This window comes from Gymnogyps californianus, chromosome 2 (genome assembly GCF_018139145.2).
Source record: "Gymnogyps californianus isolate 813 chromosome 2, ASM1813914v2, whole genome shotgun sequence".
In the NCBI taxonomy this organism is placed as follows: Eukaryota; Metazoa; Chordata; class Aves; order Accipitriformes; family Cathartidae; genus Gymnogyps; species Gymnogyps californianus.
In genome coordinates this window covers 36674997-36691659 of record NC_059472.1, presented here as the reverse complement: position 1 = coordinate 36691659, position 16663 = coordinate 36674997, and the positions used below count along the sequence as shown (strand labels likewise).

Below are 16663 nucleotides of genomic sequence, written 5' to 3'. Positions count from 1 at the left end.
TCTTCACTACACAGACAGCTTGTTATTTTTTCTTCTGTCTCTCTGTATCTGTAGTTCTGGAAAGCTTCTGCATCCTGTTTAAAAAGCAAAAACAGACAAATATTTAACTTCTTTGGACCTGGTGTTGGCTCTGACACGTGCGCTGAATAGTACTTTAGTCTCTATTAAGCTGGTTTCAGTGAAGTTGCCATCTGAGTACAGTGCTACTAAACCTGAGTAAGGGTCAGCATCAAGGCTTTGGAGGAGAAAAAGAGGGGAGAGAGAATTGACAATCACTGCTAGAAAAGGTGCTGAATTCGCCCTAAAATGTAAGCTTTGTCTCATGGCTTATGTCTCAGAAATCCTTTCTGCTTGATCTATGGCTGCTTCATGCAGGACCTGCTGTTCTTAAAAAATTTAGTATCTATCTTATTGATTTGTAATCTAATACTTGCACAACTAAATGCCTCATGTGTAAACTGGATAGCTCTGTCACTAGCCCTCTCTGCCCTTCTGGGGGTAAACACTCTGCTTTGGGTATATCTTCTGCACTGCCTTGTATTATGAAGGTATGTGGAGATGTCTACTAAATGCAGACTTGGCCCTATTAAATGGAAAGGAAAAAGGGGTCAAAAGAAAAGGAAAAGGAAAAAAAATCCCTTTCCAACGGCAGGCAGAGAGAACATCAGTCCTAAAACTGTCAGGGTAGGTGAGTTTTAACAAGGGGCAGGAAGGAGAAAAAGGAAATGGAAACAAATGAAAATACTTGTATGAAATTCCGATTCTGACCAAGGTACATTGTTTGACCCTGTAATAATATGGTCCCAAAGAATTTATCCATTTACTCCTTGTAAGATAAGCCTACCTTCTAATTACCCAACAATTATTTTTTGAACTGGAAGCTTAATTAAAAGCAGATCTTATAATATATTTTTCAAGGACAGTGTTGCCTCATTAAAAAGTCATCAAAAGTCCACTAACCAACTAATAATCTACACATCACAGCTAAAAGTTTAGCAAAATTGTAATGACTCAAGAATACCTGGGAGTCAAGAATAATTGGGAGTAAAAAGAGGGAACTGGGGAGAGAGAGTGGCTACGTGCCACGTAGACTAGTTGTGACTCTGTGCTGATATTGCAGATGCTGTGGGTATTTACCCTGTGCATTTCTACTTGGTTTGAGAGGAAATCAGTATCCTCCTCAATGGGAAACTGAGGCAGAGAAAGAGAAGTGAGTACCCCGAGGCCACTCACAGTTTAGTGACAGTCCTGATAAGGCACTGGTCCAGAGAGCTCCAGTCCAGATGAGACAATGTGCAACCTGGTTCTCTATTTGAAACTATGACAATTTAGCTCTCACTTTTTGCATAGGATCAAATTATTATATAAGTCGGTGGAAATAAAGGGGGGGGAGGGAAGTGTTTATATAATGTCCTTACTTCTGTTCGCTCCAAATAGTTTCCAACATCTATAAAGCATCCGCTGTCTAAACCTGCCGCAGCCTTAACTAAACTCTCTATACTGCAATTGATCACATGCGGACGGATTGCTTATGAGGGGAGTCCTGCTGAAGCCACGAGGACTCCATGCAAGCACAGCAGGCCATTTAAAGAGAGGTCTGAAATGTGCTCAAAGAAACTGCAGTCATAATTAGAGCCCACTGGGAAAACCTGGCAAAGAACAGAATTTTTTCTTTGCTTTTTCTATTTTACCCTTCTACTCCTATTCTACTCTGATGTGACCTAATGGAGATGTTGCATTTCATGGAAACATCCCTTTTTGAAGATTATACATCAGTGCTAAATCATAGGCAGGAACTGTGCTGGGTGCTAGCAAGGCAGACAATATTCAGAAACCACACTGCCAAACTAAAATCACTTTTGCTTCTAATTATCATAAAAAAAAATCCCAAAACATTTAAGGATGTTTCAATGTTTACGATTTCCCTTACTGACAAGCTGTATGCTAATGCAGCAATGAGTCAACAGCACAGCTTCCTGATTGTTGAAAGTCCACAAAATTGGTAATATTAAACTAGAATTTGTAGGAAATAGCAGCGAAGACACAGTAACTAGGTAGAAAAAGAAAACAAAGCAACTCTGGAGAGCTTCAGAGAGATGAGACATTTGTTTTAATTACATAGGCTCCAGCTGCTCATACGGGGGAGGAAAAAGGGTCACTCTGTAATCACTTTCAAATTTTGTGGAAACTGTGAAAAAAGCTTGAGAAATTTTCTTTCATCTCATAGTTTTTAATGTCAGTAGACATCCCTTCAGCTATTTAGATTCAGAAATTTTATTCGTAAGATTATTAGATGCAGGAGTTAGAGATTTTGCTTTGCACTTTCCAAAGTATTGGGTGGTTATTTGCTGTTCTTTCAGTCCTCCCTGTGGTACTGTTGAAGTCTCTTACTTTCTTTACCTTCTACTGTTCTGTCCCAGCCCTACAGCACGTAGCCTTGCCTCTCAGATGTTCCCTTCAGTGTTGTCAGTTCACACTGCCATCCACCTACACAAACACAAAGGAAAACTCCAGGAGTGCACTACCTCAACCTTGGCTTCCTCCAGTAGGAAAGGAGGATTGTGCTACATCTTAATAACCGAGCAGTAGCCGAGCATTATCTTAGTATTTTAGAAGACAGAGCCATGACAGCAGCACAGCCAATATCCGGGAGACATAACAATCACTTTATTGTTAAATTGTGTGTCACACTTTGTATACTGTAGGATTTTACATTTTTACCAGCTGAATTTTCATCCCTTTGCAAATATGAAGAAAAATGTAAGTTTAAAATTCTCACCCTGACTTAACATGCATATGCATTCAGAGCCCTCTCTGCTTAGTGTTACTTTGTAGAATTACTACCTTCTAATCCTTGCTCCTTTTAGCCCTTCACAGCCAGCATAACTATGCAGGAGAGAACAGGATTCTGCCCTGGCTCAGCAACTGCTGACAGCCTCACAGCAACACGCCAAACTCAGGACCAGGCTCTCCCCTTATGGAATCTCACCTGAAAGAACAGAGATCACTGAATTATGCAATTATTTGCTTACATTTTTTAAAATTGTCTTTGGGAAGCTGTATTTCCCAATATTTTATTGCTTGCTCAGAAGTATCAACCAATCAGACTAACACTCAGGATTCATGCATGCAGGTGTCCTGACGGCATTCTCAGCCTTTCATGGGACAAAAATGGTAACATAGCAAAGTTAAGCAACTTAAACGTTAATTTCTAAATGCTTGCATTTGTAAAACTCAAAACTGAAGAAGTAACTGGACATCAAGATGTCACTATCATCTGGCATGTTTTGAAATTAATCACAGACTTCTGTGTAGTGATGAACAGAAATGGTCACTTGCTTGACATCTATTTAATATGTTCAACAGTTCACGTCAGCTTCTGACGCCTGACAGTTGACATCTGTCACTTACGGGTACATTTCTTAGTGTAGTGACCAAAGAACTAATAAAATGCTGAGATGACAAGAGTCTGAAAGCTAAGGAGCATTTAAACTGTGCACCATTCCCTTCTGACACATAGGAACAAGTTAATCTTTCATAAAGGGAGCAAAAGCTGTGCCTCCTGAAGGTGTGGGCAGACAATACGTTTCCTCTGGAGGCAAAGCCAGTGTGTTTCCTGTTCACAGCCTTACAGTACAATTCACTGCCAGCACACGCTATTTTTAATCTGCATCATTTCAGTGACCTAATTTGTATCCTGCCTTATGCACTCTTTCAAAACAGAGAGGTGACAGAATATGATACAGGGGTGGGAATGAGTGAGCAGGGAATGAGTCCTGGTTTTCAAACTATTTCTAAAGTGAAAACAAAGGAAGAGAGAGGGAGAACTCCAAGCATTCAGGTTCTTTCTTAACTGGTATAAAAGAGGCTGGGGAGCATCAAACATAATTTAACTCATAAATATTTTAAATAATTGAAAATATACCTCACTTTTCAGAATAAAATTGCACTTTCAGTCAAACTAAGAAATGTATAAATAAAAGTGAAATATGCTTAATATATTCAAATAGTCCACAAAAAGAGAAATGTAGAAGAGGGAAAAGGCCGAAAAGGATAACATGCAGGATTTTCTAGTTCTATGGTATTATGTGAAGTGAAACTTTTTTTGGTTTCTGTCCAAGACTTCATCAAAAACCACAGCATGTTTGCCTACTTATGCTTAAAACAGAATTCTGTGCTATTAAATATTGCACAGAAAACTGTATACTAAAAGATTTTTAGCAAGTTTACTCATTCAAGTGCTTCCTTTAGGAAAATCTGGGTAGAACAGTGCCTGTGCAACTATTTCATCTCTCTTGTTCATGTGGCCAAATGATAATGTTTAACTACATAATAACATTGCTTTTTGGAGGGTGAAATTTCCTCGGTTTAAAAAGGTAGACCGGTTCTATCAAGTGGCATGATGCCGGCAACTGCATCAGCAAGGATGAGGGTCTCAGATCCCCTCTGCAAAACTCTACTGCTTTCTTCCTGAGTTACTAAGCAGAGTGGGTTTTTGTCACATATATGGGGGCTGGGGGTGGCAGCTATAGGTTTTCAGATGTCTGCTGAAAGGAAGGTACCAGTGAGACTCAGGAGTTCTTTCAGGCATTGTTGTGTCCTCCCCACTGTCCAAAAGCACTTCTGGCTCCCTTCATCCTACCCCGTTAGGCGGAGCAGTCTCCACTCTTCAGTTTTCTCATCCCAGTTTTCTGACCCTGCAAGTCCTCACCTCGGCCTCTGCTCTGAGCTTTGTCCCCCAGCCTGTCTGTCCTCAAGTCGTTCCCACCCTCCCTCCCGTCCTGGGTCCAGTCAGTCCTTGACAGACACGTCCTGTTCCCACCATTTACCGTTAGCGATCTCCTTTCCCAGACTGATCAGCAAATCTGCTTCTCCCACCCCCCTTGCCTTGTCAGTCAGCTTCTTTCTCCTTTCTGCATTCACCGTCCAGTTTCTTGGTTGACATTGCCATCCTGGGCCCTCAAGCCCCCACTGCTTTCCCCCCCCTCAGCTCCTTTGCTGGATCTCCAGCCGTTCCCCAAACTGCTTGTCCTTATCTGGTCACCTCCTGCCCTCTGTATTTCAATCAACTTTCTCCCACCTACTGACACCACTCACAAGAGGACAGGGAATAAAGTCCTGAGGTGCTCAGATCTCCAGCCCACGCTAACTGCAGGGCAAACTTTGGACAGATTTTCACCAGGATGATAAAAGATGCCTCCTTGACAGAGAGTCCATCATGTCTTTGACAGAGTTCGTGCTCTCACTGCAGAGCATGGAAGTGCTATCAAATGAAAGCTCGCATAATTTTTTTCAGATGTTAAACGTAATTCCTTTTCCATTACTGCGGTTCTCAAAGATGGCTACTGTTCGGGCTAAGAAGTTTCAAAAAATTCAGCCTGAGGCAGACATCCAGTGTGGAAAATTTCAGTCCAAGTATAAGAAAGTTATGAGCAACTGAAAACAGGGTCTTATAATGAGAAGTGTCAGACAACATCAATACTGGAAAGTGCTACCAGCCTGGCCCATAATACAGGCTTTGTTAAAGACATCGCCCAGGCTAACGATTGCTATATCAAGTTATAGGCTAATGCCTTTTGCAACTGCTGAGTTATAAAATCTTTAATGCTCTTTTTGGTTACAATGGTAAACCTGGCAGCAACTGGGAAAGACCCACAAAGCTGGAGAAAAAGTAGAAAACCTGAGGTTTTCTGCTGCGGTTAAGTTACAAGACTGGGAACTGCGAAATCTGAATAATATTCTTGGCAATGCCACAGGCTTCCTGCGTGACTTAGGTCTAGCTGAAGGTTAACCTCTTGGTGCCTCAGTTTCCTCACCACATTTTTGGGACAGTGCTTATTTCATTTCCTAGGCAGTGCTGGCATACTGAACTGGCTTTCTGCACTTTAATGACGTGATATACTAATCCTCTGTAATTTTTCAACAGAAGGGAAAAATCAAACTTCTCAGGTTTGAATCTGTTGCTTGCATAATGGGAAGAAAACAAGGAGGAATTTACTGGAATAATCCGGAAGTTGCAGTTTTCTTGGGCTCTGTCCCCAGAAGCACAGAATCACTGTGTGTCAGCCCTGAAATGTCATATAAACAGTGCTTCGCAACTCCTGTAAATGGTTTCCTGACTTTGTTAAAGGAAGTGGGCTGTCTACTTAAAGCTCTTGTCTGGGTCACGGTGACTAAACCTTACTGCAGCATGCCTTTTTAAAGGTTTGGGTTTGTTTTAAATCGGAAACATTCCCATAAGCCTCAACAAATAACACGGGTGTAGAATGTAATACATGTCCTTTGATCCTTGGAAGTGCAGAGATGTCTTGCCAGTAGTTGTAGGCCAGTTCACCTGTACGCTAACCCACTAATGCTGACAGGAGTTAGGGGACTAATTCTATTGTGTAATTCTGTAAATGTTAGTCATAAATGCTTGTAGAAAATACTGGGGAAAAAAGTACTGGGAATTATGAGAATCTGAATCACATTCAGCTATAAATATCCTGGCTTCAAACTCCAGAGATCCCCTGGGTCAAATTCTCCTTGTCTTGCACCCATTGCAATCCTCTAGATCCCTCAGTCCAGTTCAGGAATCATTAGCTAATTGCTAAAGGGAAAACAAAAACCTGTATTAAGGCACTATTTATGTTAGGTACCAAACATGTATATTCTACAGCCACGCCTGAAACACATAGATGTCTGTATAACTGTTCACCATGCCATGTGTTGTTTGCATAAACTTAATTGAACATACTCATACAGAATACAATTATTCTGATATACTAAGCTACTCTACATGTGATTAAAAAATAACAATGTGTCCTGGGAACAGTTAGCAAAACTGCCAGAATGCAGATAAAAACTGTCTTATTAAAATGCAAAAATCGGCATTTATCTTTCCTGTTATCCCTGTGGGGGCCATTACACACAATAATGAAAAGATGTCCCTTGAAATGGCATTACTTTTTAATGAGGCTTTTACCGATTAAGTCATAATCTCCGTTTTATTAATTACAAGCAGAAATGGCTTCCTAAACCCTGTAACTGCTGAGTACAAGCAGCTTCTAAAGCTGAGCATTCCCAGTCACTACTCATACTTGGGCAATTCAGCAAGTGTTGGGCTACAGCTAAAAGTTAAGGATGTGGGTTGACTCTACAAGCCAAGCATGTGAAGATCCAGCAAGGACATTTGCACTTCACGGTGTCAGCTCCTGGGCAGTTCCATGACATATTCCATAGTGCTTTATTTGTTTACAGTCCTCTGGTTAACAAAAAACAACTAGGACACCTGTCGTGATTAATTGCTGATTATTATTTGGCCCCATGGACACTACTGTGCTCTCCTTTTACTCTGGCACTTGTCTTCATTCAGGGCATGAAGAGCCAGACACTAACTGCTGGCGCTGGGCTCCAGCTCTGACTCACTTACCCTATCCTATACTCAGTGGTACTCAGAAAATCCCACAGTGAAGGGACTGAACTCTTGTGTTTCAGTAAAAGCCTGGCTTTTCCCTTCATCTGTCTAATTACTCGTATCCTCCTGAGCTTTTGACCAACAAACCACTCTTGGTTAAAGCAATTTGGCAAATGTGATCCATTATCACGGCTACCGCTGCTTCTACTAGTATTCAGGGCTTTGCTATACATTTGACATGGGAACTGCTTTATTCTACAACAGGGGGAAACATCTATTTCTGCAAACTGTCACTCAAGGAGCTGCTTAAAACTTGACAGCTCTGAGATTATTTTTATGATAAAATACTAAATCATTGCCAACACAAAGGTGAATGGTTCAGGCTGTCAATCTGAAGTCTCATAACATGCACCAAAATATGGGGTTCAGGGGGCCAAAGGGGAGCTAACAAAACATTATTAAAGTTAGAAAATTAAGTAATCTAAAGCAAGGAAATTCCAGGATGAATTGGCCCCCACCAGCTCCAAGCCTCCCTTTCCTTTTCTAAATTCAGTTTATCTTTTCTTATCCTTATGCCCCAGGTCATTTCATCTCTGCATTTTATGCTGGTGGCTTTCTCTCAGGTAATGCCTGAATATCAAAAGAGAAAGGAGAGAAAAAAGCTGACTGTTCTTTGTTTTAGTGCCAAAACTGAAACTGTGGGGACTTTCTCAGGTCCATAAAGGAACACCCTATGGTGACATTAAACTGAGCAGCTGTAGTAAGTCTTTCCTGATCATCTGTGTGCTACAGTTTTTCAGAGATTGGCCATTTTAAGACAGATTTTCATAGCCACCTCTGTTATTTACAAAGGCACTACATCAAAACCTACAGACACTAGAACTTCTTAGAGAAAAGCTTGCCAAAGATTTTTAAATGGGCAAACCCATTTATTTTTCCCTAGCCTTTTTCTTGGAAATTGCTGAACTGTTTGGCTAAAATGTTCCATAAAGTAAAATGCAGCCTGAGTCAGATAGCATGGAAACTATCATCACTAATGATTGAAGTTTGGCAAGACTGTGAATAGCAGAGTTCAGGTCTCAGTATTAGTCAATCATAATTATAGGTGGGGCTATCAAACCATCCTACATGATAAATTGCCATAACTTCCATTTCACAGCTTGAAAGCCTCTGATCTTTGTGGGAGGCAGGTTGGCAGTAGAGTCCTTTACAGATGAGCACAGCACGCAGAGATTTCCCAAGGTCACGCAGTAGCTGCTGGTGGATCTGGGATGGCATTCAGAAGGGCTGACCTCAGATCTCCTCTGTAACCACAGACTGTCCTTGGTTTTGCTTGGCTCGGTAATGCTTCCTCTCTCCCATACTTTTGTTCACTGTTGTCTCTCTCTGACTTCTCTTCCCCTTCTACTCTTTCCTTGGCTTCCCTTCCCACAGTATTTCAGCCTTTACCCTTACACTTTCCCTGGACATCTGACTCCCTAAAAGTTTAACCCAGTTTGGCTGCCTTCGAGGAGAGGTATGGTTTCCATTCTGGGAGGCAACAGTGCTGGGCACATATTCCCTCCCCATGGTCACCCTCTTCACCTCAAGCTTCTTGACTTCTGGTTGGCCTCAGGAGAGAAAAGGAGAGAGGCTGGGTTGCTTTCTTGGTGGCTGTGGGAGGAAAAGCTAGAAGCCTGGTCTAGTGTCTGTAGGACTTGTTTATATGTCACATTCCACGTGGTATAGGAAAGTAACATTATATATGACTGTAATCTCTGGTTAGTGACATTTGGCAGTTACATGATGTGATTGCACCATATTTATGTTGCCTCAGGCAAGTCTTAATTATGAACATTTTGATTTTTCCACCAGTTTTCCCAGGAAGTTCACCATGCCCACATCAATCAGATCTGAATTATTTAAGCCCTTCCACAAATGTGCTTTTTTGGTTCAACTGAATGTGTCTAGGTTAAATGTGAGGTTTTCCAAAGTGACTTCATTTCCTACTAGAAAACAAATATGGGGATTTGACGTGTGTCCCGAAGCCCAGCCGAGGAAGTGACGCTGGGCAGCAGCTCTCCGCAGGCAGGCCCGGCTGGCTGAGCTGGGGCCAGCAGCGAGGGCAGGGGCTGCGCACCATGAAGGGGTGCAGTGAGGTGGGGGGCTATCACCCAGAGGAGCTCTGTCCATGGAAAGGGAGATGTCTCTGTCATTCCCTCCTCTTCAGGGGTGTCTTATTTTGTGAGCACCGGGAGTACCTTCGTGCTGACTGGTGGGGACACGGGCAGCAGAACTGCTGGCACAGGTGACCCTCCTGGGGCTTGTAAACCTCAAGAAAATTAAAAATGCAAACAGTGAAGTTACTCAGACACCCTAGTAACTTGCTGGAACTGAGCTGGAGCTAATAAATCCCTAAAAACCCAAGTTGCATGCCCGGTCAGGTGTTTTGTCACCACATTTCCCAGGCAGTGGAAAAGCAGGGCAGAGCCATCCAAACTGACTTTTTTATCCAGGCCAAAGACCATACACAAGCAGCTGAAGAGCTACCATACCCATCTGTCCCTAGAAGCAACACGGCTGCATTTGCCAGGGTGCCATGCCAGCATTAATCCTCCCTCCCAAAGCCAGTTGGCCGGCTTTTGGTGTCTGTGTATCTTTGGCATAAGCAATTCACAATTCCCAGATAGCTGGGAGCCCACTGCATTGTGTGATTGTTTCTCTTTTTAGTTCCTTCCAGAGGAATTGTCAGGAGCACCTGCAAACCCTCCTGGGCCCGACGGCAAAGGCTGAAAGTTTCAGTCTGAGTGGGTTCTGACTTGTCAGCTGGAGCTAATGGAAAAAAATACACTTAGTTTGGCAGGCCAAGTAGAGGTGCTTGACCTCCAAGTCTTTGTCTCTTCGTTCTTTTTGCCACAGAGAAGCTGTGGCAGCAAAGCAAGGGGGGGATTCCCTCTTGCTCTACCCAAACATGGCCCAATGGGTTGGAGATCTGGACTTCCCAGACCTTTTATCAAACCAGCAAATGTAGCCAGATTGCCAAGCCCAAACTTTCAAAAGTCAGAAGCCAAGATCCAAAACATCACAGGACTTGCTTAAAACCACAAGGTGTTTCTCAGATGTTTCCTCTGGGCACTGAATTTCTATTCCATTTTCAAGTGGAAACCAAGAGAAACATACTCATTCTAAAAAAAACCTGAAAATATTTCATGTGAGCACTAGATGCCAAAAGATTAAGAAGAAAATCTAAAGTCACAAAGGCTTTCAACTCTCATAAAAACTCTGGAAATAACTTATTTTAATTTCAAAACCCTCTAAGGTATAAAAGGAACATTTTTGATAAAGCAACTCTGACTCTTTCTAACACATTTTATTTTCATTCATGCATGCTTTTGACTCAGACTAAAAGACTTGGATTGCAAAGCCTCATGTGTGTGTGTGTGTGTTCTTTTTTTTTTTTTTACCTTCACAGCTTTTTTTGGGAAATACCTCAATGAATACAATGGCAGCTACATCCCTCCTGGGTGGAGAGAGTGGGTTGGATTAGTGAAGAACTCTCGCTTCTATAATTACACCATTTCTCGCAATGGTAACAAAGAAAAGCATGGATTTGATTATGCAAAGGTATTTTCCAGACACACAAATGCTGCATCATTAATCCATATAAAAATAACTTTCAGATAATTAATTGACCAGATAATTAATTAATTAACCAACTAGAACCAAGAAATTGAGATGTCATTTTTTCTCCAGGGCATTGCAGATCAATTTCCACGAGAGAATATTAATTGCGCAACAGAAGAAAGTTTCCAAGGGCTCTTCAGTGGAGCGGGGTGATTCCTCCCTCCCTCCCTCCCTCCCTCTGCTAGAAAGTGATGGTTCAGTGGCAGAAGCAAATAGTAAATAAAGGCCTTTCCCCAAAATAATTGTGCCTCTTGCGCTACTGAACTTTAAAGTTAGCTGAGTGTTGTCAGTTATTACCCACATAAGAAACCTTAGTTAATGCTGTTTTCCATTATGCAGTGCACACCAAAAAAAGGCTGTGCGCCTGTGGTGTCAGACTCCGGATATGACTATGAGAATAGATAAGCGCGAGAACACAGCCGTTGGAAAACCTCAGAGCTTGTTTGTGCTCTTGACAAAGTTTGGAAAGTATGCCAAGGTGACCTGCCCACTGCCGTGAAGTTTCTCGGAAAGGCTTAGGAGCGCAGATTGCAGACTTTCCAGCCTGCAGAAAGCAATCTGGAATTTCCTCAGACTGTAGCTCACGGAAGATGATACAGATGTTGCAGCTGTGGTTTCTGACCCATGTAATGAGATTTTATTGGAAGCTTGCGATGCCTGTTTCTGATTTTCCCACCCATAGAAATTACATGATACTGATTATATATTTATGGAGAGTAAAAAAAAAAGAAAATAAAGAGTATTGGTTAGTTATACATTCCTTACACACCCTGCGTATGTAGCTAGAATAAATAGGGAAATAGGATGGGAGTGGATGCTTTGGGAGAGCCGTCATACAGGCATCTCACTTGAACAGGCCACAAACCCAGAAATTATCACAACCCTGGTGCCTCGCGCTCACTACCCATTTTGGAAATCAAAAGGTCACTCGCTGTCTCTTCCATATCCTTGCAGGGATTTCAGCAGCCAGGGCTACCATGTGTGCTCCGAGTGTGCTACAGGAGAGGGGAAGGGGCAGGGGGGACAGGGAGCGAGTGCGGAGGTCACAGTTGGTTGGCTTGTCCTAGCACTGGCATGCGACACAGACCTTGTCCCTCAGGCTCTGCTTTTGCAGCTGTTTGGGGCCTCGAATCCACAACATATGATTAGTCATGCCTGGAAGTGCTTGAAATTACAAACATTGTCTCAGCACTTTCTCAATGAAGCTCGCACTAGACCTCCAGGCCAACAGTGAATACTCCAAGGTGGCAGGTGGTTTAATTTAAGTTTTCATCTTTTTTTCTTAGTTCCATTTCCTCCCTTCCCCTTGTAGGCTTCCATTTGCCACCTTGGCTGTGGGTTAAGCCAGTTTATTAGCGAGTCACAACCTTAATCTCAGCAGCTGCACTGCTTAAAGTTGCACAATTAAATGAACAGAGCCTGCAGGAATTCAACTGCTCCCTGCATTCGCATTTGCAATTTCTTTGATAAAGATTTTTGCAATCTGTTGCCTGTTGTAGCTTTCTTCCACTTTGTACATATGCAAAAGTATACTCTGAACAAAGAGTATGCAAGAAATGTTTATGTAAACAGAAAACCAACTTAAGAGTCAATGATTTCTTGCAGTTAGGAGCCATTACCTCGTGAAAGTGTTTTATCAGTGAAATTCAAGAAACATATCTTTGTCAGCATAGTCTGTCATTTTAAATTTTACTTAGCATTATATTACAAAATCTGGTAATCATATTTACATAATGCCTTCTGTTGTATCTGATTTGCAAAATACTGTCTCATTTTATGTGGCATTGCCTGCTTAAGAAAGTAATTACTGCTCAGTCTCCCCTATGCTCCCTCGAATCATACATCTCTTTGATGGTATGTTTTTACTTCCTGATCTGAGTTTTAATGAGGACTTGAGAATAACATAATAACATGATAGTATGTGATCTAATTAATCATGCACTTTGTAACTTTTGCTTTGTGTTAATCATATGTTCCAGGACTACTTCACAGACCTAATCACTAATGAGAGCATTAATTACTTCAGAATGTCTAAGAGGATATATCCCCATAGGCCCATAATGATGGTCATCAGCCACGCTGCGCCCCATGGCCCCGAGGATTCAGCACCGCAGTTCTCAGAGCTCTACCCCAATGCTTCACAGCATATGTAAGTCAAAATCACACGCTGCCAGACTCACTCCTTGTGTCTGCTTCTTGTGAGGTATTTGTTTATGGAGACATTGCAGGAACAGGGAATTCAAATATAAGAAACTCATAGTAAGCGGTGAATGTTTGCTTGTTTCTTTTGCCGTGCTTGCTCCTTTCGGGGAGGAGAGTGACAGCTCTGACCATTATTAAAGCAGAAAGAAGCTCTTTTCCTCCTGGGAAGTTGTGGGAGATTAAAAGGTCAGTATTTGGCTTTGTAAGGGCAGCTTCTTACAATACCCTGAAAATATGTAGACACAGGTCAGGATCTGTTGGAAGGATATTACTTCCTTCGTCTTCCTCTAAGATATGCACTTCCTGGGCTCCAACTAACTGAATGCATTGAGAGTAAAAACACCCTTTTGTAGCTTTTGAGTGCACCAGATTTGTTTACAGACTAGATACTGGCACATTCCCAAAATAGTCTATTAGACTGCATTTTTAAATAACATGCTTAATCTTTTCTGGTGATTATACTTTAACAAAAAAAAAGAACTCTTCATTTTTTTTCTAGAACAGAAACCAACTCCAGGTAAAAATCTCGAGATAGTCCTGGATTCCACATCTTGCTTTATACCTTGAATATTCTGGGTCCTTTTCCTCATAGTAAGGTGTTACGGAAGCTTTCCATTGCCGTTCTGTCTACCATGGGCATGTAGACCACTCTTTCCATTTGTGCTTAAACAATGTCTTTGCACCTCTTTCCACACAGAAAAAAAATTAATAAAATATGTTAGCTGGATTGTACATTGATTTGGCCTCTGAAAATGAGGAGGAATCAACTTCATCACACAGTGGAAAAGCCTCTTGGTCTACAAATTGCATTTTGGACACTCTGCAGTAGCTCACACACAGGGATGTTTTCTGTAGTTACATTAACTACTTTAAAATTGCAAGGAGTAGCAGTTACTGCATAAACTGCATGCATAAACTGATCACTAGTTGGGGCCAGAAAGAGATTTGCTGTTCATGGCACATGGTTAAATATTTGTTAGTTTGTATTTTTTTATCCTCTTACTGGCTGCTACTTTCTAGATATGCCACTTCCCCTGACCTTACATTCTTAACTGTATTTTTCTTATCCTATATTCTCAGCAATCACACATTCCTGAGACTAGACTTTGCAAGTAATGCAAACCAGTCAGCAATGTTTCATAGTTATTTAGATATTCAGGGTAATTTCTACCTGTATACAGAAGTGATGAGATATTGAGATTTTAGTTTGTAAATATTCACTTGAAATTGGTTCTCAAGTAATCATCCTGAAGAATTATTATCACCTTTTATGTCCTAAAGGTAAAATAAGATAGACATGAACACATAAAACCTGTTGTATGGGCTTGTATGGAAGAACTTTCTAACTCAGTATCCTGAATTATGTGCTCCAGCAGAAAGCAGCAGGGAATGCTTAGGGGAAAAAAAAAAAACAAGAGAGATTCCTTTTCCCTGTTTTTTCAGCTTCTGAAAATCACCAGTTTAGGTGGAGCATACAGGCCACTGTGCCCCATTCTCTTTGCATCAGTCTGATCTCTTTTTGAACCGTGGTGGCAGCCCCACCATCTTGTGGCAACAAGTTCCACAGTGTCACCCTGTGCGGTGGGGACAAAGGACCACCTTTTCTTTCCTTCTAAACCTGGAGCTTGCCCATGCCAACAGCGTCCCCTACTTCCCATCCTGTGAGGAATAATGAATGGTCACTACATCAAAATTTAATGGACCTCTCCCAGGTCTTCTTTCAATCACCCCTTTTCATAACATGAGAGTTATACCTATTTGTTCTCACTCTGTTCAACAGATTGCTTCCCGTTTAGTGACACAGATTGCCTGGCCTCAGGCAAGCCATCCTGTCTGCTGGGGGACTATCCATCATACAGGAGGGTAGGATTCAAACTGTTTCCGCTTAGCTGTGGGGACCTTGTCTGGAAGAAAAGCACTGAATCATTGTATCTCACTCTACCTCTCCCCAGGCCAAAGCAACTCATTTTAGGCTCCATGCTCACTGTCTTCTGATAAAAGAGTGCTTGTAGGAGCTTGCATTGGTTTGTCATGCTCCTGACACTTTCTACTGCTTGGTGTTTTCAGCCTACTTGTTTTCTAGCTTATGCTGCTAGAACCAATGGCTTTAGTTAGTCTCCAAAATTTTAACCACCTCTCCACCTTATACAGATTGCATGTTACCTGCAAAGATCAAGTGAAGATCCTAGTTATCTGTCTGCAGACTTAGTTTCATTTGAGTACTTGTGTAAATTAATCTTTATTTGCATGGACTCCTGGGATCTAAATACCTTGCTGTGCTAGGCTACTTGTGACATAGCCCAGAATATAAGACTCAGCTGTGCTTCTTCTTGTCTTCTGGTGTTGTTGATTTCTTGGCAACCTTCTTGCACAGAGTTTTCTCTCTAGTGACCTCAAGAGATCCTTGCTGGGTTGTTCTGTGTTTATTGCACTGACTGACTGCATGTGTTAGAGTTCATTCTGCAGACTAAGAAATGAGACAAACTGAAGATAAACTGCCAATTTGGGTGGCTGAAGCCTCCAAATAACTGATTTCTTTAGCAAAAATATTAGCAACATGCTCTAAAAGGTATAAGAAGTCCAGTTCTCACAGAAATATTTGGTGCTCCCTGTGAAAACAGCACAAGAACAATAAAATCCCTCCTGCCAAGGTTTGTGTAATTTGAACGTTTAACCCTTAGGTTTTCTTCCTTGGTGGTCAAGCACCATTTGAATCTCTTTCTTTCTGACCTTGGGTGACAGCCATCTGACCTTGGATTTTGTTTTTAAAAATGTAGTTGCTATATCATGTTACTGTAACGCCTACCTCCAACAAAGAAGGGAAATCAGGTCAAAAGCTGCTTGCTGGCTTTACAAACTGAGATGGAAGGTTATACCTACAAACCAAGGATTAGGATAGCCTGTCAACCACATGTGAGGGGAAGTTTTGCTTAAAAGGACAGCAACTGAAGCAGACCCTTAAATTACGTGACATTTCTTTGCTGGTAAAGTGCCTGTCATTTGATTGAAATATTGCCTTTATAAATTTTAAAAAAACACAAACCAAAAGTTTGTTTTGAAGAAGTTTTCCACTTGCACATATGAAGAGGGGAGCAGTTATGGCAGGAAATACTGCAGTTCAGGGAGAGTTCTGCCCTCAAATGTGGGTGTCTGTTGGTCTCATTTCCCCGCTTAACGATATGGAAAGAAGAAAATCGAATGCAGCAACAAAGTCCATAAGATTTATGAAAAACCCATCAAAGCCAAAAAGAAAAGGAAGAATTACATGCCATTGTTACCTTACAGTCCTGTCCTCCTCAGCACAAACAGCCTGCTGGAGTGGCATGAAAAGTCTTACAAGGACAAGAAAGGTAATGATGTGTACACTGTTTAATCATTAATTTTAAGTGATCCCTGTTAATT

At 41.6% G+C, this 16663-nt stretch overlaps 1 protein-coding gene across 3 annotated transcripts in view; it reads left to right on the top strand.

Annotated features, from left to right (window-relative positions):
* Positions 1 to 16663, top strand: part of SULF1 (sulfatase 1) — a 103122-nt gene that overhangs the window by 44615 nt on the left and 41844 nt on the right. For all 3 annotated transcript variants that reach the window (XM_050892292.1, XM_050892293.1, XM_050892294.1), the window contains 2 exons: positions 10848 to 10999; positions 13039 to 13208. In XM_050892292.1, the coding sequence (XP_050748249.1) occupies positions 10848 to 10999; positions 13039 to 13208 (322 nt within the window). The remainder of the gene's footprint in view (positions 1 to 10847; positions 11000 to 13038; positions 13209 to 16663) is intronic.